Here is a 16,167-nt window from a genome sequence, read left to right as displayed (position 1 = left end):
TCTAACATTGTTGATGCCTGTTCGTCCCGTCCATTTTACTAAACGAAGAATAGTTGTAACGACTCGGACAAACACCAACGATTACGCTAATATATATATATATATATATATATATATATATGATGGTTATGTATGATATTTATTTAACTCATCCTGTAATGCCATGACCATAACGTTAATACCAAGCGAACGGTGAGTTAGGCTTAGCTATTTTACACAATGGAAATAAATAACACAGCATCAATACGTTTTGGATTTTGATAAGTTTAAGAACTATAGATAGTTTCAAATTAACATCCACCTATTCGTTGTTGTAGCTTGAGATTTTTTTTTTATGTTCTTCACATAGATATGTTTATTTAGAGTAGGGATTTCTATTCTCCCTCTTTCTTCTGAGCAAGAGTCTGCAGTTAGAGATAATCAATTTATAGTCTTGTTTTAAATTTAGCCCTAACAGGTAGTGTTGGAGCCGTTACACAGAAGAAGTACATAAAATCAAATCTAGTTACTTGTATCTGGTTAGTGTCATATCTCACCACGTTTCTGTTTATGCTTCACGTAACGAAGAACACATTAAAAACAGATAAGTTGAGAACACCCAAGAATATTACATGTCGAAATTCTTATTTTACCTTTAGTGACTTGAATTGTTTTCTGTGAGTCTCTATGCCTTTCTAAAAACAAGAATTAGAAAAATACTTTATTTTGTTGCTTTTCTTATTAATAGACGGTCGTATTTTTCCTTTTAATGAAAATATCGAGGGCTTCACTTTATTTGTGACTGAAAACTAGTGTTAAACTAATAGACGGTCATGTTTTCCCTTTTAATGAAAATATCGAGGGCTTCACTTTATTTGTGACTGAAAACTAGTGTTAAACTAATAGACGGTCATGTTTCCCTTTTAATGAAAATATCGAGAGCTTCACTTTATATGTGACTGACAACTGATGTTAAACTAACAGACGGTCATGTTTTCCCTTTTAATGAAAATATCGAGGGCTTCACTTTATTTGTGACTGATGGATTTTATTCCCACTTTTTTCGTAAAATAAAATAAGGGTTAAATTTCATTGTGACTTAAAATTGATGTTAAATTCAATAACAACTATATTTCCCCTTTCTATGAATTATTACAAGAGCTTGACTTTCTTTGCAACTGATAACTGAATTCATCCCCTAGCGGTTTAGCGGTACGTCTAAAGGCTTATAACGCTAAAAACCGGACTTCGATACCCGTAGTGAGCACAGCACAAACAGCTTATTGTATAGCTTTAAACTTAACAACAAACAAGCAAACTAATTGAATTTGGACTGAAGGACGAATATATTTTATCTATTTCATAAATTGTAGCGAAACTTTAACTTTCTGTGTTGCTGATAACGATTGGCAAACTAAAGAACGGATACATATTTCTTCTTTATTGAAACACAGCAATGGTTTGACTTTGTTACTGATAACCAATGTGAAACTAATAGGCTTTGACATATTTTCTCTCATTCGTGAAATATAAACACGGCTTGACTTTCTTTGTGACAGGCAAGTAATGTTAAACTAAAGAAAAAATATATTTTACTGTCATATAAACTTAAAACAGGGCTTTTTGTAAAAAATACCAAGGGTTTAATAGTCTTTCTGACTGACTTAATGGACGGATATAAATAAAAAATGGCTTGACTTCCTTTGTGACTGTTAATAAATGTCAAACTGATGAACATATATATATTTTCCTTTTCATAAAATACAGAGGGATGAGTAAATTATATTAAGACGATTTTGAAGATGTACATCAGCAAGACACATAATATCTACAGCCGATATAAAGTTGTAATGAAATGGCATGCATCAGAACTATATTTTAACATTGGTTGGCGTTTCGCAGGTAGTTTGACGTCACCAAAAACTGATCGCTTTTAGAAATGAGTTGAAATAGCCCTTTTCAATGCAAAATATTCATACACTCAGATCATAAAAATATGTTCGGATCGGAGATTCAGAGACGTGGATATCTCTTTTCTTTCTTGTCATTGAAGCCAAAGGAATACGGATGAAATTTTGGAACCAGGACCATCCAGAAAGAGATCTGCAACAAGTTGTGTTAAGAAAGGTGAAAAGTCTTGTAACAAATAAGACTTCAAAGGTCGGTGACAAAATCCATACATGTTCCCCTAGCAACAGTAAGAAACGTAATCAATAAGGATAAATATCTTGAAAAGCGACACAACTCACATATACACACGTTGCTTCCACGACATATCTGACCAACTGTCGTAAGCCTGAATTAGTTGGAGAATAAAACAGCTACTCATGCTATTCCATGCGAATATATACTGATCAAGCTCCCTAAAGCAGCTCCTATGGACTTTTGTGCGATAGGACTTTTGAAACGTGCGCTATGGAACTATCTTCCTGGTGAACTAAATAGCTTATAGAAAGCAAGAAGGGATAAATGGTGTGCTTTGGGCATGACAGGCTTCTGACGGAGCCTTTTGCAATGAAAACTACGCTGCAAGGCTATTATCAAGATGAAAGATCATGAGATAAAGCATGACCGTATGTGTAGAAGAGACTCCAAAATAGTTTTGATATAACCTCTGCATAACAACTGCTTAACTTTCATTGTAACTGGTAGCTAATTTCAAAACTAGAATAAGAATCTGTTTTCCGTTTTCATGAAAAGTAGCAAGAACGTGACATTCTTTGTGATGATAGCTAATGACAAACAAATGGAGGGATATATTTTGTCTTTCTTTTATAGAATACAGGAACAATAACTTGATTTTCTTTGTGACTGATAACTAATATGAAACTGGAAGACAAATATATTTTCCATTTCATGAAACCTAACAAAAACTTGAATTTCTGTGTAACTGCTAATTAATATCAAACTCGTGAACAAATGAACTTCCCATTTTATGAAATATAACATGTTCTTAGCGGGTTTGTTTTTTGTGGGTGATAGGTAATGTCAAACTCGTGACCGATATACATCCCTGTTCATGAAACTTAACAAGGGCTTGACTTTCTCTGTGATTAATGACTTAGTACAAAGTAAATAGTGAGTGTGTGTGTTTGTGTTTCTTATAGCAGAGCCACATTGTGTTATCTGCTGTGTCCACCGAAGAGAACTGAATCCCCTCATCTTAGCGTTGAGAATTCCTTAGACTTACCGCTGTCACAGCAGGGAACACAGAGTAAAGAAAGGATATTTATTCCTCTTTATTAGATATAACAATGGCCGAACTTTTCTCTGACTGTTTGTTTGTTTTTAATTATGCACAAAGCTACACAAGGGCTATCTGTGCTCTGCCAACCACGGGTATCGAAACCCGGTTTCTAGTTGTAAGTCCGCAGACATACTGCTGTGCCACTGGGAGGCTTCTCTGACTGATAAGCAAATGTCAAACTAACGTTCAGGTATGATTCCCCTTTTCATTAAAGTAACAAGGGGTTGACTTTCTTTGCGACAAATATAAAACACGTATCGTTATTTACTATTAAGCTATTGGACACATATTCTTCAAACTTTTTGTTAGTATATAGGGTATCCCCAATACGAATAATGCGAAATATGAAGTCTTTCTTTGATTACTTAGTATGTAGCCCCCCAGTGGCTCAGTGGCATGTCTGCGGACTTAGAACGCTAGAAACCGGGTTTCGATACCTGTGGAGGACGGAGTACAGATAGCCCATCGTGTAGCTTTGTGTTTAACTGCAAACAAAACAAAAACTTAGTATGACTGATATTTTTAAAAAAATTAAATTCTTCTACGTGACCCTTTACACAGAGAGTGGAATTGCAATGCAGATAGTCTGAGCCTTTAGCTAACAGGGCATTATAGCTTCATAATGCAAAATTATTCATATATAAACTATAGACATTGCGTTTTGAATAACATATTTTTGCTTTTGATTAGTTTTCTTTAGAGTAGGTAATCTATCATATATATATGTATACTATTCAATCGTTAACTCGAGTATGATTTCATGAGAATGATACAATACTTAGATTTTTTGTAATAATTGTTACTAGTTTAACTGATGTAGTTTATTTGTTTGCGATTAAAACTTCAAATGCTTTTACGTCGCAAAATCTGTGTCACGGACAGGATCTTAACCCACTATTTATCATTTTATGTGTTCTACATTGTACAGTATTGGTCGTAATACGACAGAAAGAATTTTAGGTGCCTTGGGCTGGGTAATAAAATATCTCCTGTAGGTGTTCTGTGTAATGTTCCCCAGGTGATCTGGAATCTTTCTCGTTCTTCCGGTTCCGGTGAACAACCCCAAAAGAGCGTTCTTTATTTAGCCCAATTTTGACAAACGAAACGTTAAATTTAGATCCTGACGACAGCAGTTTTCATGTTCACACCTTCTTTAGTTTGTGGCGGACTAGCACGTGGATTTCTCTTCCAATCACAGAACCCAACTGTGAAGGAGTTCTGGAGACACGGAGTCCAGGAATGTTCTACATTTTCTTCCAGTGCATAAACACGTAACCATGTTTCATTTAATCAGAGATGATGTCAGAACTCTTTAACTTCTATAGACCGCCATTTTGAGTTTCACTAACTCCCACTGGTAACACAATTACAAATGCTTAAGTTGAATATCCAGTGAATATGTCTTCTGTTTTTTAAAAGGTACTATTTTGTCAAGTAGGTGGTAGGACGAATACTTTCTGCTATTACGTGGTTAAGTGATTTTGTTCCACAAAGACTTACGAAAAGGGGGTATCCACAGTAATCTTTTGAGGGGGTTAAAAAAATATGGGATTACCATAGATGAACCTTTACATTTGTCTTACAAATAAGAATGCATAAAAGTAAACGCAAAAATGAACCAAATAATTATAGATAAAATGCAATGTTATTATAAAAGAATACACCCAATGTCAGAAATAAACCATAAAAGCTGCAATAAAAGTCATTTTCAGAGATGAACCATAGAAGCTGTTTTGACGTGTATGAACCTAACAACTGAATATGATCATAACAGTTTTGAAACATATAAGGACTTAGAAAAGGAGGGATTAAACTTAGTAATCTGAGAAGTGCTGTAAGAGTTATCGCACAAGATTAAACCCAGCAGTCTGAGACGAGTTGTAAAATATACCTCGAGATTGAACCTAGCAGTCTGAGACGAGCTGTAAAATATACCTCGAGATTGAACCTAGTAGTCTGAGACGAGCTGTAAAATATACCTCAAGATTGAACCTAGCAGTGTGAAACGAGCTATAAAATATACCTCGAGATTAAACCTAGCAGTCTGAAAGAGCTGTAAAATATACGTCGAGATTGAACCTAGCAGTCTGAGACGAGCTGTAAAATATACCTCGAGATTAAACGTAGCAGTCTGAGACGAGCTGTAAAATATACGTCGAGATTGAACCCAGCAGTGTGAGACGAGCTATAAAATATACCTCGAGATTGAACCTAGCAGTCTGAGACGAGCTGTAAAATATACCTCGAGATTGAACCTAGTAGTCTGAGACGAGCTGTAAAATATACCTCGAGATTGAACCTAGCAGTGTGAGACGAGCTATAAAATATACCTCGAGATTAAACCTATCAGTCTGAAAGAGCTGTAAGATATACGTCGAGATTGAACCTAGCAGTCTGAGACGAGCTGTAAAAGTTATGGCGCGAGATTGGACCTAGTAATCTGAGACGAGCTGTAAAAGTTATGACTCGAGAATGAACCTAGTAGTCTGAAACTAGCTTTAAAGATATTACGCGAGATTGAAACTAGTAATCTAAGACGAGCTGTAAAAATTATCACGCTAGATTAAACATATTAGTTTGAGATGAACTGTAAAAGGTATTACACGAGATTGAGACTAGTAGTCTGAAAGAAGCTGTAAAAATTTTCATGCGAGATTGAACCTAGTAGTTTGAGAAGATGTGTAAATGTTATGACACGAGATTGAACTTAGTAATCTGAGAAATGCTGTATAGTTATAACACGAGAATGAATCTAGGTGAAATGTAAAATTTGTCATACAAACTTGAACCAAGCAATGAGAGATGGACAGCAAAAAAATACAAGTTTGAACCAAGTAATGAAATATAATCCTAATAGTTGTGATCCAAGTACGAAGATAAAAGAACCGTAAAAGTAGTCAGAGATGAACCATAACAGTTACGACAACAGTGTGAGGTTGTAATGAGATGAACCGGAAAAATGATTAAACTCATGTGAAAAAATAACCAGAGATGAATCGTTAAAAAGTTTCCATACGAACCTAGATAATCATAGAATAAGCCATATACGTTATGTAAAAAATTACTTAATATTGGTAGTAACTACAGATGAAACTAAAGATCTACTTATGAATCAAGTTACAGGTTTATGTTCGGATTTTGATATTTTTGGTTACTTGCGAGTAACTAATAAATTTGTAAAATTTCAGATGCGTTTGAAACAAATAAAACACGTAATAGGAAATTTCCTGTATTCAACCCAAATAAGCATAAAATGGTGTAACGTAATAAATTTTAAGTAAACAGTAGTTATGATCCCAACTTAGTATCTTTTATTTCTATTTCTGTTTATATAATTTTATTGGTTGTTTCAAGTTCGTTATTTTGTATGTTACAGTTGTGATACATGACTAGATATGGGTAAAAGCTGGACGAGCATATTATTTCCCTAATGGGGCAGTTAGATAGCATTAAATGCCACACGTCGTATGTCATTCGATTACTCTAACTCCCCCTACAACAACCAGAAATAATTGTTCCCAAATCTAAATATGTATATATATATATAATATCCATACCACCATATATTCCCTTGAGCGGAACAGTTATTAGTTACCACCGATTTCATGTGATTGTTACACATGGCTAAGGTACTTCCCACTGACGTATTTTAAACGTTTCTTACGAACAATGTTGGTAGATATTTTTTTACCACCACCCCCTCCCCAGGGTCTCAGCGGCAATTCTGATGGCTCACACCGTTAAAAACTGGGTTTCGATACTCGTGGTGAGAACGGCACAGATAGCTCATTATTTAGCTTTGCGTTTAACAACAAACCAACAAAGAGGTTATTTATTTTTGGATCTTGTATCTGTTTTCTCTGGAGACATCGTTGTGTTTAAGTTTATAAATTCAGAGTTATATTCTCCCCACTTTTTTTCTTTTTTTCAATTCGAACAACCAACGAGGAGAAACATCAATTCATGGCACTGGTTGTAAATGAAACACTAGTCTGAAGTACAGAACACGAGTATTATAGTTATAAAGCGATCCCTCCCAGTGGGTCAGTGGTAATCTTACAGACTTACAACGTTAAGATCCAGGGTTCGATTCTTCGAGCGTTCAGCGATGAAATTTCTTTCGTCTAGTCGTAGCCTGTAGGATTGAAACATTCTCGTTTAATTAACCCTATTACGTTGACTTTACTAAAAATAAAGCTTCACGGGAATATTTCAAACCAGAATACTTCAAAAGTGTTTCAAACACAGGCCATGCTCTGTGAAAACATTCTCAGTAAACTCGTTAGCCACGGCTTTGAACATTCATTCATCTCGTCCACATTTTGTTATGGGATGTTTTGTGTTTGTTTATTTGTATATCAAGCTTTCAGATCTAACATTTATGTACAACAGAAATCAGTCGTGCATTCTTTGATGTCTGAAGATGATTACCGATGATTATAAAATTATATTAATGCTGAGTGAAGCGGGAAACAAAAAAACAAACAAACTAATATTTGACTGTGGTATTTAAAATTACAATCAATGCCGTGTACATAAGCTTATAAATAGGCTATAGATTAGTTTTAGTGGATTATATTCACCAGTTGTTGTCATGTAAGTGTAGAAATATTGTAAAGCAACTGTGCGTCAATCCTATCTAACCACTTTGCCAAATCTATGCATTTTGAGTTTTTAATTTGTGCCTGTTTTTACTATTGGAATTTGAATACGCAGCAATCTTGACTTAGCTAAGGGAGAGAGGGGTGAAAGGTTTGAAGAAAAACGTGTACCGTAACTGGCTGCTAATGTGCATGGCTATTGATCTGGTGGTCCACGGTTCGCGTCCCGTTGTCATAAAATTTTGTTCGGTACTTTGAGGCTGTAAATTGAGACAGTCACAGCCCATTAAAGTTGCCCAAGAGTTGACGGTTGGTGTTGTTGGCTACCCGCCTTCCTTCTAGTCTATCAATTCAAAATTACGGAAGGATATGCACAGATAACCACTATGCAACTTTAAGCCAATATCCGAAACAAACAAATCCCATCTAATTTGCATATTTTGTATTTCGCCGACTTGCCTTAACAGCTCTCCGCAATCAAAACTTTGACGTTGATATATTATTAGGAAATTAAAGGAATTCGACGGTGAAAAATTCTGTAGTTCTTTGCTGGTGATTTGTTCTATTTTCCCGCTTGTTTTGAATGTTTTAGCACCCTGTCCAGGCAGTTTTGTCTTGGTCCGGACGCCTTTTAATTTATTTAAAAAGAATGATAAAATGGTATGTTTTTAAATGGTATAATCGTGTTGTGTAACTGTTAATACATTTCGTCTTGATTCGGAAGCCCTTTAGTTTATTGAGAACAAATATAAAAAGCGATATAATAATAAATTGTTTAATATATAGACTTCAATGGTGTGGTGTAGCCAGGGCAATTTAGACCCTTTCAGGCCTCCATGCAATATTGCGATGCTGGAAACCCATTCCTAGAATGATTCAAAATTGAGGCCCCATTCTCTGGGGCTCGAGGCCCCCATGCAATTGTATGGGTTGCATCCCCTCTAACTCCTGCAGTGGGTGTAGGTATGAATACGTTTCTTCTTGGTTTAGTGCTCTGTCGACTAAACAATTATTTAAAGACTGATTTTATATCAGTCATAAATCTATACCTGCAACTCAAGTTCAAGCTTAGGTTCACATGAAACTTGGCACCCCAGTGACACAGCGGTATGTCTGCGGACTTACAACGTTAGAAACCGGGTTTCGATACCCGTGGTGGGCAGAGCACAGATAGCCCTTTGTGTAGCTTTGTGCTTAACTACAAACAAACAAACATGAAACTTGACCTAAAAAAGAGGAGGGGGATTGGTGGAACGATAATGATTTTTTGCAAACAGAAAGCTTGATATAATCAATTTAATTTCAAAACAACTTTCAGCTGTAAGTTGCAACATTAGTAGAACCCGTAAACTGAGATGCAAAAGTCGGTGTTGGCGTAATCAGGTTATTCCATAGGGTTTGAGCCCATGACCCAAGGACGCTCAGAAAAAACAAACAAAACAAACTGTGTTCTTTGCTCACATTTTTACATGAATGTCTTTATTTTACGCCTTCACCAAAATGTTTTTGGCAACAACCAATCTGTAAACATTTTTAAAAAATGTAATGAATTTGTAGTTTTAAAATTTTTATATTAAACTTAAGTTTCATTATTTTGATTACATTTAAATTATTCTATTATTATATATATATACGTTTAGTTTTTTGGCGAACAATTTAATTTAGCCCTGTATTCGATATTTGGGAAATGCATGGCCCCTAGGCCTAGTGCTATGCATTTATTTTTTCCTTTCTTTAGCCAATGGCTGCTTAACTTCTGTTTCATTATGTTTATCAGTGTCAACGTATTAATTTTCAAATACGTTGGTTTTGTTATGAAACTGATCAAGGTCATAACTTAACAAGTATATGGTGGGAATGGGGGTGCCTAGTTAATCCGTCACTGGAGTTGGTAATTTGTAGTGGAAGCTTCTACTTTTAGACATTCCCTGCTGGAAATATCAAAAGATTTCGCTTACAAAGTTACAACTTACACTGTGAGGTGTCACACAGCCACCTTGAAAAAAGAGTATTATTTGGTCAAAGAGTTTTTGTATTATTTATATTATTAGTGCTGAGTGACAAAAGGAAATAAAATCTCAGCAAGTAATAAGAAAGTGAAATTCCCACGCATTTTCCTTAGGAACAGCTTAAGTAATACACAAGATATTTTACTGCAAAAAAAAAGTCTAGTGATAAGAATCTTGCAAACACGTTTTAAAGGCCTATCTTTTATTTGTTTCGAATAATAATGCTGACGTTTAACACTAGATCATGGACACCTACGTACCGCCCTATTACACAAGACTCACGTCATCTAAAAAATGCTATTAAATCTGAAGATCGTAGTTTTATTATGGTAGATTCTAACACATTTTCGTGTATCCATAGTCATTCAAGGTTATTCTCTATCACCTCTTTGGTGGTTATTTTTCCTTGTTGACTTTATTAAGTTTTGGTTGATTTTCAGTTTATATTTATAAAAAAAAGGGGGGTTTATTAGTATTTGCAAATCTTATGTGAATTGTTTGGTCGAGTCGGTTGACGTTTTATTATATCATTAAGTTAGTTGTCAACAAAAGACGTGTTTAGGTTTGGGGAAAACCCAATTGTGAAAGGTGTAGAACGAACCAAACTTGACAATCTGGTCACATATATGTGTGCATAAAACTTTGCCTTACACGCAGTAAAAAATGTAAAAATAAAGAAAAAAAAGAAGCCAACGACTATCATGTCAGGCGATAAAGACACAAAAAAACACGGTATTTATAAAAAATAGAGCATTTAACAACACGTAACAGCAAATTATTAAAAGTAAATAACTCTAAGTTTGATTCTCCAGAAAATCAATTTAAAAACCACCCATTTTATAGCTTAAATTGTGACTGGTAATATAATTGGTAAAATTTTATTTTATAAAACGCAAGTCTTTGCTGGTGCCAGGACTCAAACCTACGATGTTTTCTACTGTTGAAAAAGCAAGGGTTTCCTAGTTTGCAGTTGATCACAAATTGTGCACCTGTAAAAATATCTGTGCAGTTAATAATTCACCTATATAAGTAAGTTCAAGTGGATATATAAAAAAACAACATATGTAAGATTATCAAATTCCGTTTCAGAGTTGATAAATAAATATAATTACTAGAATATTCTTCATTTTTTGGATCATTTGTTACTAGACCTGTATATATGAGGTGCAATAAGGCATCATGTATTAACAAATGACGAAGTTAAAATATAATTGTGCAGTTGAAAAAAATCCTTAGGAAAAAACTCTGAAAAAAGAAACAAGTAAGACACGATCAATCAAATACTTTACTCATATTCTTCTGGCACTAAGTACCAGCATCCGAACTTCTATACAGCGCCTGATCAATGTTTCTCTGGAAATATCATCATCAAAGGTTAAGGGCACGAGCTACAGAAAAGCATCTTAAGAGGGTTGTGTTCTTCTCAGAATCGCCACAGGGGATTTGAAGGCTGTTATTTATAACCTGCGCTATATGCCCGATAGTTGTTCAGACTGTGGCTTGGGTCTTAAAAACTAATTTATAATGTGAAAATAACCAATAAAGCTGAAATAATCAATGATCATTCAACTCGTAGACAAAGAAAGGAAGCTTTCTTCTATCTGAGTGTTTTCTTTACGCAGGTTTACAATACACAAAACAAAGAAAATAAAGTTCAGAAAAATCATTGCGTGGGTATGTGCTTCAAAGTTCTAACAACAGTAAAAAATAATGAAAAAATACAAACATATATAAATGGTGGTAATAAGGAATTTATTCAAGCTCAAAGAATTTCTTCTTGCACTTTTAAATAAAGATTCTTTTTGATATAGTCTTAGGTTCAAAATAAGTGCAGCAGACATATATATGTGTGCGTGTGTATATATACGTTTATAAAGAGTATACATAACATAAATTATACACTCATGCCAACAACTCTTTGAGTTTTCGAGCATCAAACTTAAAACTAATGAAACTCTGAGATTTTCAACTACATGTCGTTTTACTTTAGTATGTACACACCCTTCCAGTAGTTGAACCTTAACTCTGCAATTAATCAGATGTTAAGCGTAAAAATGTGTTTAACTTGTAGATTGTTTTAAACCCCAAAAATTTATCTGAATCAAACTATGTCATTACATTCTACTATTTCCCCCACAAGTTCCACCTTTTATAGTAGGTTTCTGTTAATTTATCTGAATCAAACTATGTCATTACATTCTACTATTTCCCCCACAAGTTCCACCTTTTATAGTAGGTTTCTGTTAATTTATCTTAACAAGAAAGTTTTCTGATTAACTTGCGCTCATTTTACAACAATGTTATACTAAACAGTGACATGACTTCGTGAATAAATACCCAGAAGTTTGATGGTCTTCGGTTATATTCAAAATTGTTTGAATTTTGTGATGTTTAGAAAAAGTCGACTCGTTTCTATGTCCAATTTTAAATTTTTCTGTAAAAGTAAAATAAAAAAAACAGTTTTTATTATTATCCATAATAATATTTTGTATTATTTTGCTGTCACATATATATTTACATATATAAAAAGCATAAATCATAAACCATATGAATTACAAAAATGTATTTACGTCTTCGGCAAGACTTACCTGTTTGTAACTCCATATGTTTTATTGTTTATATATATTAAATCTGTATAGATTCACAACAAAGATACACACTGGTTTCAGAACTGTTTTCAGGTTGGGTAGAGGATCTCCCACCGCCCCAAATACAACAGTAATATTTACAGCGATATAAGTATAGCCAGTTTTCTTTTCTTTTTTCATTCATTAACTGTTCTTTACAAGATCTCCATTTTATTCTTCATGCAGCTTGGTTTTTGTTTCGATTTTGGTCTGGCATAATTACTGGCACTTGTATAAAAACTGTGATCACAACGTCACAGAAAGCCAATGTTCCTTCTTTTATCATCAGATAATTACACGGCTATTACGCTTAAAAACGACTGTGTAACTAGAGACCTGAACAATATTAAGCGACAATGAAGCCTGAAAACCACTATATAACTAGAGGTCTGAAAATTATTATGTAACTTGAAATCAAAACAATATTGTGTAGCTAGGAATGTTGAACAATGTTCTATAATCACTGAGCCTGAACAATGTAACTTAAATGGTAAATCTGTAAAAGTATCTACAACGAACACGCTGAATTATTAACTCGGTCCATGATAAAAACACCGGGGTGTTCTAGTGGTTACCGTACTCGGATTGTGAACGCGAGAGTTCCTGACTCACAGCCCGTTGTCGTAAAAAGCGCTATGCACTTTTGGGCTGTAGATGCGCTATATGAGTGACAGTTGGTTGGTTTGTGTTAAGCACAAAGCTACACAATGAAGTACCAAAATCTGATGTTTAGCGTCGTAAGCATACAGACTTGCCATTGAACCACTGGGGAGTTAGAGAGTGAAAATCAAATCTCACTAATCGGTCAGATTATAATAGGTCAAGAGTTGGAGTGGGTGTTGTTGAAAAGTCTATCAGTTCAACATTAGGGATGACTATGCACAGTAAGCTCTTTTTATAGCTGTATACAAAATTTCTCAAACAAACAAACTATAATCAAAGTATAAACATGTTTTAAAATGTATCACTGTACGAATGACTGCACTTAATATTCTGAACTTTTTCAACACCTCCATATTCACAACGCTGTAAAAATTGCTGTGAAAGTAAAAAATTGAGTAGCCACTGTAAAAACAATCCTGAATCCTGTGTTTACAGTAGGGATTAAAAATTGACTCGTAAATTTTGTAAACTTTGTATCAGTGATTAATTTCTAAACACGTGACTTTTGTGAACAATCCTACATCTAGGTCTAATTAAACACGTGTCTTTTGTGAACAATCCTACATCTAGGTCTAATTAAACACGTGTCTTTTGTGAACAATCCTACATCTAGGTCTAATTTAAATTTATTGTATAATCCGAATCTTAAATTGTGTTTTTTGTTTTGTTTTAGCGCAAAGCTGCACAAAGGGCTGCTGGAATCGAACCTCGAATTATAGCTTTACGAGCGCTGAAGCTTATCGCTGAATCAGGGGAGGACGTTTCCGAAGTCCAGGAAAGACAACCATAAATATAACTATGGATATTTACATCGTTTAACGTTACGGTCAGATAACATACGAAGTTAATTCAAAGAGTGGTAGACAATAAAAATATAGAAATATTATTGTAACAGTTTTATCATGTAATTATTCGGTAAAAACAATATAAAGTCCAGACGACTTAACAAAATGGAAGGCGTTTTGTTTCTTCTATACCACAAGTTCTACAAGCCCACTGAGCGATAAGCCTAATTCACAAACAAAACTAAACAGTCACTTATTAAATTTCCCTTTGCGTCTGTAGCCCAATCTCAGAACTAGTTGACTATAACACTCGCTAGCTCATTAATCGATTTATAGCACAGTAACAAGCTTATTAACTAACTAACTGACTAAGTAACTCATTGATTATCTGACCAGTTCTCTCGTGTTTTTATATCATTACAATTTTTCCCCCCAAGTCACTTCAAAATTCACTTCAAACCTAGACACTCGGGAAAATTTAGACATATCATCACTATGTTATGCCAAAAGTCCTTCTAACAAACAATACAAATAATCCAAATTAAAATGTTAAAAGCATTACTTACAACAACATGGTAAGTCTACCTATACACCAATCGTTTCAAATAATACTTTATAATAGATATAATAAAACTAAATAATTCGCAATGAATTGTTTTAAGTTACCAAATGGATTATGTATATACAAACTGTTATAGTTATAAAGAAAGACCTTATTTGTATATAAACTTAATATATATATATATTTGTAACATAGATTTAAATCCATTTTTCACGTTTTCTTTTTATCACATCAATAAACAAAAAGAGACCTTAACTTAGATTTATATAACAGCAACTGTATGTATATTACTGATTAAATCCGACAGCACATCCACAACCATGTCATGTCACCAAGAACGGACAACGCTATTTATAACTGTTTCGTTATATTTTAGTGTTGAAGTCTCTTTGCGAGGGAAATTACCACGCTATCTTACTTTCATCAGGTCCCCAGGAGACTGCTTATACATGTTTAATGAAATTCCTTCCTTCAACTCATTTCCCCACACTTACTGGAAAGTGCCTGTAGTTTACTCATAATATGAATTAAACGTTTTCTATCTACTTAATAAAGTGAATGCTATTCTTTTTTTTTTTCTGTTAAATATTATGTACATTAACGGGTTTTCTTTGATTTTACAGATACTAAGGTCATCAGCTTAGGCACTAGTACATTTTACCTGTAGAGAGACGATGTTATTATAGCGATAAGCTTTACTTGAAAGTAGCTCTACAAAGATAATAATTCTATTGTTTGGTCTTCATGACTGTACGGAGACGAAGATATTAATATCAATTTTTGTTCTTCATAATTCTACCAAGAAGAAAATGCTAACAGTAGCGTTTGTTCTTCATGACTGTACCATAACAAAGATACCATTACTATTGACTGAGCGTAACGAATATGCTAGAGTAGCAGATGTTATTCAGCTGTGGCGAGACAATAACATTAACAGTGGAGAAATTTATTTGGATGTAAAATAAATAAGATGCTAACACCAGCAGCTTTTATTCGACTGCATTGAATTCTAGGCACTAACACTTCGGGTGTTCCTCACTGCATAATTACACAGAGACTGGCACTAATGGGATTACTTGGATGTAGCCTGTCATTGAAATTAACATCGTGGAGGAGGGGATAAAAATATAACATTAGTGGGTTTTAGTTGATGGTATTGTTACGCAGAAATGAACTCTTAATTTTTTAATAGTTTCGTTTTGAGTTTACTTACTGATTAAATGTATTACTTTATTACAAGTGTTACGTATTGGAATTTCAAATGGTCTGAAACCGAGTTAACTGATAATTTAAATTTAGTAGTTAAAATTGTACTTTGGATTTAGTAATTAAATATATGCCGATATATAGTCAGTTTATGATATTTGCCAAAAGATTGATACAAACAGTTTTCTTTTAAGACAGAAATACGTTTTAATATACACACAACAATACAATTTACAACAACAGTTATTACAAACAATGATTTATAAACAAAAGTTTCACAAACTTATAAGCAGTATAAAGTCTTCTTTCTAGTTTGGAACTTCCTTGACATCTTATCGAGGGTTCACGATGAGCAAGTTGATTACGAGTTGATAGAGGTACAATTCGCTTCGTAGGGTATGTTTGTTTTTTGTAATTTCACGCAAAGCTACACAAGGGCTATCTGCGCTAGCCGTCCCTAATTTAGCAGTGTAAGGCTAGAGGGAAGG

General features: G+C 34.1%; 1 protein-coding gene across 1 annotated transcript in view; it reads left to right on the top strand.

Annotated features, from left to right (window-relative positions):
- The window catches only part of LOC106459808 (cAMP-specific 3',5'-cyclic phosphodiesterase 4C-like), a 130,061-nt gene extending 116,124 nt beyond the window's left edge, over nt 1-13,937 (top strand). The window contains exon 14 of the mRNA XM_022386354.1: nt 13,800-13,937. Within this exon, the coding sequence (XP_022242062.1) occupies nt 13,800-13,916 (117 nt within the window). The 3' untranslated portion in view covers nt 13,917-13,937. The remainder of the gene's footprint in view (nt 1-13,799) is intronic.
- The last annotated feature ends 2,230 nt before the right edge of the window (nt 13,938-16,167 follow it).

The sequence above is a fragment of the Limulus polyphemus genome, unplaced genomic scaffold (assembly GCF_000517525.1).
Source record: "Limulus polyphemus unplaced genomic scaffold, Limulus_polyphemus-2.1.2 Scaffold663, whole genome shotgun sequence".
NCBI lineage: Eukaryota > Metazoa > Arthropoda > Merostomata > Xiphosura > Limulidae > Limulus > Limulus polyphemus.
This window is presented reverse-complemented; position numbering and strand designations above follow the sequence as displayed.